Source organism: Pollachius pollachius, assembly GCF_949987615.1.
Source record: "Pollachius pollachius genome assembly, chromosome: 11".
Lineage (NCBI taxonomy): Eukaryota > Metazoa > Chordata > Actinopteri > Gadiformes > Gadidae > Pollachius > Pollachius pollachius.
Genome location: NC_136944.1, coordinates 14940708 through 14948207, shown reverse-complemented (window position 1 = coordinate 14948207; position 7500 = coordinate 14940708). Strand labels below are relative to the sequence as shown.

General features: G+C 46.6%; 1 protein-coding gene across 1 annotated transcript in view; it reads left to right on the top strand.

The window, feature by feature from the left end:
• Positions 1-6801: 6801 nt before the first annotated feature.
• Positions 6802-7500, top strand: part of srcin1a (SRC kinase signaling inhibitor 1a) — a gene marked incomplete at its 3' end in the record, with an annotated part of 45169 nt that continues 44470 nt past the window's right edge. The window contains exons 1-2 of the mRNA XM_079746150.1: positions 6802-7041; positions 7123-7254. Of these exons, the coding sequence (XP_079602276.1) occupies positions 6808-7041; positions 7123-7254 (366 nt within the window). The 5' untranslated portion in view covers positions 6802-6807. The remainder of the gene's footprint in view (positions 7042-7122; positions 7255-7500) is intronic.

Below are 7500 nucleotides of genomic sequence, written 5' to 3'. Positions count from 1 at the left end.
TTAGAAAGTCGCGTGCGGGAGGACAATCTGCCAGACAGCCTAATTAAATAAAACTTAACAGTCCTTTTTTTATGTTCTTTCGTTCTTTCTTTCTTTCTGTCGGCCCGTCTGTGTCTGTTCTTCTTTCCCGGGATGTGAATAAACTTTATTTCGTTGTCTCAATCTATTTCTCTTTGTCTTTCACACTCTTGCTCTCCTTCTCTCTCTCTCTCTCTCTCTCTCTTTAGCGCCCTCTTTCTCTCTCTCTCTGTCTCTGCCTGTCTTTCCGTCTATCGGTCTAATTATCACATCTCTCTATCTCTCTCTCTCTCTCTCTCTCTCTCTCTCTCTCTCTCTCTCTCTCTCTCTCTCACACCGTGTCTCTCTGAGGAATCGGCGTCTCCTTTGTTTTTCCCGTTCTCTCGGGCACGCCGTTGCCGTGTTGTAATCGTCTTGAGCAGATGCGCTGCCGCGTCGCCGGGGACATGTCGTCACTCGCTCTGATTGCCTGAATACACATTACCAGGTGCGGCGATGGCGCTCAGCGCTCAGTACCGCTGCTAGTCGTCATCGGTAGTTGGTTTTTTTGAAAAGGCGTAAAAGTCGGATGATGGATGTTGTGTCACCGTAGAGGAGCAGGGAAACGCTTGTTTCTGTCGTCGCACATAAGCAGGTCTCACACCTGTGTGTCGCTTTCCGTTTGCTGATTTGTTGAAGCTGTTTGGTCATTTAGCTAGCAGATGCTTTTATCCAGAGCGACAAACAATGATCTTTCTCTTCTCACGTGTGAGCAGCTAGCAGGTGAGGCTCCTTCCTCTGGGGTTGCCTACAGATCAAACCCAGACCCTTGCGGCTGATAGATGAACGGACAGGGGAACGGGAGAGTCCGGTCTAGTGGTGAGTGGGGTTCGACCCCTCCAGACCTGGACAAGATGGTTCTGGACGGCTCAGCGACACATTGTCCTGCCCACCTTGTCTGTTGACCTTATCACAGCGGCCAGAAAACCTTACGATTTTTCCGTGCTAGTTGAACCTCCAGCCAAAGCAACACTCCTGGGCCTGGTTGACCTACCGCTGACTCAGCTGGGAGAAAAACCAGCAGCTCCTCGCTTCGTCCCTGCTACCTGCTACTCGCCTGCCTCTGGGTGATGTGTTGTGTTATTTCTATGTTTTTCCCAGCCGACAGGCATTACCGTTGGAAATAACCACCGCTGGCATGAGGCGCCGCAGGTAGGCCCGGCGAAGAGTGAGCGAGAATCGCCGTCTTGATTGCCACGATTTTATGTGCGTTTAAATGCAAAGGCTCACCGCAATCAATGAGCAGCTCTCTCCCGGTCTGTGCAGCTGGTGGAGCGTTGCTTGTTAAAAAAACAACAACAACATCAACAAAAACCTGCCGTTGATAGCCAGGCACTTGGTGGCGTGGGGTGGGGGGAGGGGGCTCCTAGAAGCCCACTGGCAATTATGCAGCAGGGAATGCTTTTCTATTAGTGGGCTGGGAGCAGCCCAGCACCAGAGCCGGGTTCAGCTCGTTACCCAACAGGCTTCCTGACTCCCACCATATGCCGGAAGGAGATACGGCCACCAGAGCTGTCAACATTTCATATGGATTTACGCTCCGCCGACTTGGCCTGTGCGCGGCGACCAACACCCGTCTTGGAGTTCTCCTCGGTGGCTATTCTAGATTCTTTTTTAATGTTGTTTATTAAATCCCCCCCCCCCCTGTGCTTATTTTTCAGTAATTTGTTTTTAAGAGTACACTCAGCGGCGCTATTAAAGTGACCAACAAACATGCCGATTGGTCTTCTGATTTACTGTATATAGAAGTGTGCGTGGCTTAGTGTGTGTGTGTACATAGCGTGAATGGTTTATTTGCAGTAAAGAGCTTTAAATATAACATCATCTATCTATCTTTCTATCTAGATAAATATATATATATATATATATATATATATATATATATATATATATATATATATATAGAATTCAAGAATTCTATCTATCTAGAATTCTATCAATCCATCTATCCATCTATCCATCTATTCATCTATCCATCTATCTATCTATCTATCTATCTATCTATCTATCTATCTATCTATTTATCTATCTATCTATCTATCTATCTATCTATCTATCTATATCGCAATATATCTTTCTATATCCATCCATCTATCTTTTTGCAAGAAAGTATGCATAACCTACCCCATGTTCATTTTCTCCGTTTTATATTATAAACATAATAGCTACACATTTACATCTTCCCAATTTTTCTCTTCAAAGAAATATGTTTAATTGGAAATTTCTTGAAAGGGCTGTACCCTGGTAGCGTTTTTTGAACCTTAACAATGATAATGACCAGCAGCTATTATTTACAAAGATGAATGGGTTGAATTAAGCACCAGACAATGTTCCTCCATTTTAAATTGAAAGAAAGCAATTCATGCAGTTTGCATGCAAACTAGTTTTTGTTTCTAATCGTGGTTGTATCTGTGTGTATATTTATTGATATTTCGACTTATTTATAAAAAACATATTGTGGATCGTCAAAAGGATTGATTTTTATCCATTTGTATCCAGGTCCTATCGACCTTGAGTTCACTTTTAAGAATATCTTTATCTGATAGAGATTTCTTGGACGATATTTAAATATAAACATGGCAGAAATGAATGTTCCGCACACTTCCTAGGGTTTCTTATTTTCTTCTTTCTCATTCATTATGAGAGAAGGTCCTCGGATCATACCCTCTGTCAGTGAAGGTCCCTGACACCAAGGAAGTGCTCAGAGAGCCTCGTCATAAATGAGAGAACTCATGGTCATCATGGTAGTATATCCTTTCACCCACATGCAGAGCCAGAATCTTCCTCAGGGTGAAAGAAGACTCTGCTCGAAGAATCGTGCAGCGCCATTTATGAAATATCGTAAACTCACCAGCAGTAACCAAGGGTGTGTAGTTATAGCACTTTTTCTGATCGTCATCTGTATTTTCTGCCACACGGTGTGGTAACACATCATCGATGAATGACAAGATGAATGAGCCGTTTTCATTTTATTTTTCCCCGTACCGACAAAAAAGAAAGACACGTACCGATTCGTGCTGTGATTGAACGTGGATTGTTTTCTTGCTACACTTCGCAACGTGTGCCAATCCAACTCAAGTTCACGATCTTCCCTCAATGGCGAGGGAAAGTTTTGGGTTGACTGCTCCAAACTCTGTGAGCAGTGGTGCAAAATACACAAAGTATTGCAGCATCACATTTCTGCTCAATGTCAAACACCGGCAGAACGTTTCTTCTGCAGACACTCCCTCAGCCTAACTCATGAGATTCTACTTCTTGTAAAGTTTGTTATAGGTAATGTGAGGACCCTCTTTGTGTTGTGTTGTAAGAGGACCAGCACAACCAAATGTTCATCTTTCATGTCGCTTTGGGTGTCACGATTCACCACCCAAGTACTTAGAGTACTTTCATCACACCTGCTTCACATCCACATAACAATATTTGTTTGGCTCTATGGAGTTTTCCATAGTTGGGCGAGACTGGTGGATCAGGAAACCCTTATTTGGGCAAGACAAATGACGTCAGTCTTGGGTGTTCTATAGCGTGCTGTAGCATAAAGGCACAGCTGTAGTAGCTGTTGTAACAGTAGCATCCCAGGTCAGGATGGCGTGTTCAATGACACCTTCTTAAGTGTTTTGTCTGATTAAATAGAAACCGAAGATATGGGGTTACCCCCCCCCCCCCCCCCCCCCCACACACACACACACACACACACACACACACACACACACACCCACGTATGCACACACACACTGAAACACAATTGTACGGTACTCAATGCTAATGCTGTTAACTGCAACAAAGGTCATTCCATTTAGCTTATCCTGTGGTCAGTCCATCAACACTGTGTAATACTGTGCTATACTCGAGCTAGCTTGTTCAAAAGGCTAATTAGTGTCACCCCTGTAATTCCTGTGAGAGGTGGAGAGAGAGAGAGAGCGAGAGAGGGAGAGAGAGAGCGAGAGAGAGAGAGAGCGAGAGCGAGAGAGAGAGCGAGAGCGAGAGCGAGAAAGAGAGCGAGAGAGAGAGAGAGAGAGAGAGAGAGAGAGAGCTATAGCTGCTAAAGCTCTCTTAAGGTTGTTTCTTTTTACCCTAACAACCTATCCTTTGTTTTGCCAAGTCGAGGGGCACAGTGGTGCATTGTAAGTTCCTGTCTTTTATGGAGACTCTCTCCTGGCCCACCTTAAACTATGCTCTCTGACAAAGCCTTTGTTGATCCTGCCATGAGAATCCCATTGGAACATTCTCTCGCACTCCGCCAACCTAATGCTGATGTACGTTAAGCTGGCAGACAGCTTCAAATTGAATTCATCCCTATTTAGGATCGGATTTTTCAACACTTCATTTTCAACTCGCTGATTTATTTTAACCTGTCGAAATCTCGACTTCTAATATCCATGGTTTTTTCAATGTGCTCTGATTTTAGTTTTGTAGTTAGAAAAGTAAGTAGTTGGTTCTATTTGAATCCTGTGCTATCCTGTAATTGATGGGTAATTACACAGATATGTATTGCTACTTCCCCATTCCATGATGAAATGTGATTCATGACACGCATTCAAAGCGGATCCTTTTGCCACCCCTTTATGAATGCAAACCCAAAGCACATATACATAATCAAAGCATTACTCAACGGCCGTCGCAACGTGATTCATGGCAGATCAAAGGCTGACACAGTTCATGGATCGTCTGGTTCTGATCCATGCATGAACTTGCGTGTGTTCTTTGCACTGTTTGCCTGTGTTTGTGTGTGTGTGTGTGTGTGTGTGTGTGTGTGTGTGTGTGTGTGTGCGTGTGTGTGTGTGTGTGTGTGTGTGTGGGTGTGCGTGTGTGTTTTGCTGTCTGTGGCGCAAAACACACGGAAAAATGTGACCCCGGGGCATGTTCTTCTTTCCAGCCAACGCTGGGGCATGTTACCCTAAGCAAGGTGACTCCCCACCAGGGGCCCCACATCTCTGACGTGTACCCCGCATGCCCCACCCCGTCCTCCCCTCAGCTCCGCCACAATCTTACATCACAGCTCACTGCGACCCCCATTTATCACCTGACCCCCCCCCCCCCCCCCCCGATTCTCCGCCATGCCAACACACACACCCTGCTATGAATACGCAGCCTGCAGGGGTGTCGTTTTGCCTTCTGCTTCAAGGCCCTGTTTCTTCCTTTCTGTGTGTTCGCAATGTGTGTGTCTCCTGCTCAGTGTGTGTGTGGGGCTGCATGGCCTGGGAGGTGGTTGGTCCCGGTGGCTGTGTCTCTCTCTGTTTCGGGTGCACGTGTGTGTACTGGGCGTGTTTGGACTCGTGTCGAGGTGCCTCTTATCCCGTCGTGCGACTCATTTGTTTCTTATTTTTGACGTCAATCATGGAGGAAGGAGTCATCATTTTGTTGTTCTGTTACTATAAATGATCAATCCTATATCATATTTTTTTAATGAATGAACATTTTAATATATTCTCTGGAGTCCCATAATGAGGTATTGCATCGACTTGAACAAATCAAATGCGATTGCAATCCTAATGATGCTGAGATATTGGATGACTACATGGATTAGAGTTTGTTTTAAGTTTTGTATTAAGAATCTAACAGATATTTCTCTTGAATTTAGGTGTTCATACGGCTTATTTGCTAAACATATGTAGACTTCTTGGATAAGGAGGGAAATGCTCACTTATTAGTCCATTTAAGAAGAACCCTAGAAATACAAAAATACAGCAATAAGGGTTGATACAGATCGCACAGCACAAATATATGCAGGCATGACCAATACACGGAATAGCAAACGCCATGACTGAGAGAAAGGACTTCCATCTACATGACCCAGAGTAGATAACATCACTTACAAATATATACTGGGATAATGTCAATAGCGAGGAGGGTAAAGGCAAATGCAAATGATAAGGTCATATATGTAAATATATAATCAATTAAGTCAATTAAGTCAATTGAGACATATTGAATCAATAGAATAGGGAGGAGAAGGAGAGAGGGAGAGAGAGAGGGAGATGGAGAGAGGACAGTGAAGGGAAATTGACAGGTTATATATGAGTTGATTGGAGAACGAGAAAATAAACAAAGAAGAAATAAATAAATAAATCTCACTCATTTATTTTTCTCTATAGTACCCGATTTGTCTATTTGTGTTTCTTTGTACACCTTCAAATCGTGGAATCACCTTCAGACCTGAAACAGACCTATAGAAACAGAAAAACAACAAAAACTACGACAGAGAAAATGCAGCTTGCGTGTTTTCCCTTGATTTATTGAGAAGAGCCTTTTACTTTTCTACATTTTTCCCTGCCTCTCAACATTGGATCGATGATTGTGTTTGAAAAATACATTTTCTTCCCTCACCTGTCTTGGTGGCAGAGTGTCTTATATTCTATGCTCCCACTCTCTATCCCCTCTCGCTCTCTCTCTGTTCCCTCTATCTGCTTTATTTTGTCTCCCTGACTCAGGTTCCAATTCTCTCTCTGTATATAAATGTATATTTTATTTTCCATTCCTGCGGCCGCATTGTTGCGCATCCAACTTCAAGCCCCCATATGTTTTCATGCATGCACGCGGTGTGTGCGCGCGTGCGCGTCTCTGCATGCGTGACTCACCCACCCTCCCTCCACTCTCTCGCCCCCTCCCTAAACTCCCTCCCCCGCCTCAACCTCAATCGACCCCACCTTAACCATGTCCCTCGCTCCCTTTTCCCCCGCCGCAGATTCCGAGCGTGGCGGCGGCGGCGGCGGCGGCGGCGGCGGCGGCGGCGGCGGCGGCGGCGGCGGTCACATGATGTCCACGGACGACCTGGAGTACCCCCGGGAGTACCGCACGCTGGGCAACGGCACGCGCCGCTTCTCCAACGTGGGCCTGGTGCACACCTCGGAGCACCGGCACGGCACGGTGATGGCGGCCCAGTCCCTGGAGGCCCTCAGCAGCCTGCACAAGGCCGACATGGAGCGCAAGCGGGACGCCTTCATGGACCACCTCAAGTCCAAGTACCAGCAGGGCCAGCAGGGCGGAGGAGGAGGAGGAGGAGGAGGAGGAGGAGGAGGAGGAGGAGGAGGTGGGGGGCACCACCACCACCACCACCACCACCAGCAGCAGCAGCAGCAGCAGCAGCAGCAGCAGCAGCTCCAGCACCAGAGCCACCACCACAACAACCCCCCCTCCCCCTCGCCCTCTCATGCCAGCATGCGGAGCAGCAGCGCCGCCGAGAGGGCGGCCAGGGAGCAGGTGAGGCGTGGCGGGGTGGAGGACGGGGGTGGTGTTTGAGGGGGGTGGAGCTTTTGCTGCCGCGGGCGGTGTGTGGAGGTCGGATGTGTGTGCTGTGCTGTGTGTGTGTGTGTGTGTGTGCGTTTCAGTTGATGTTGCTCACTTGGTGTGTGTTTGTGTGTGTGTGTGTGTGTGTGTGTGTGTGTGTGTGTGTGTGTGTGCGTGTGCGCTTGTCTGTGCTTGCCTGTATGCTGCTCAGTGTGCGTG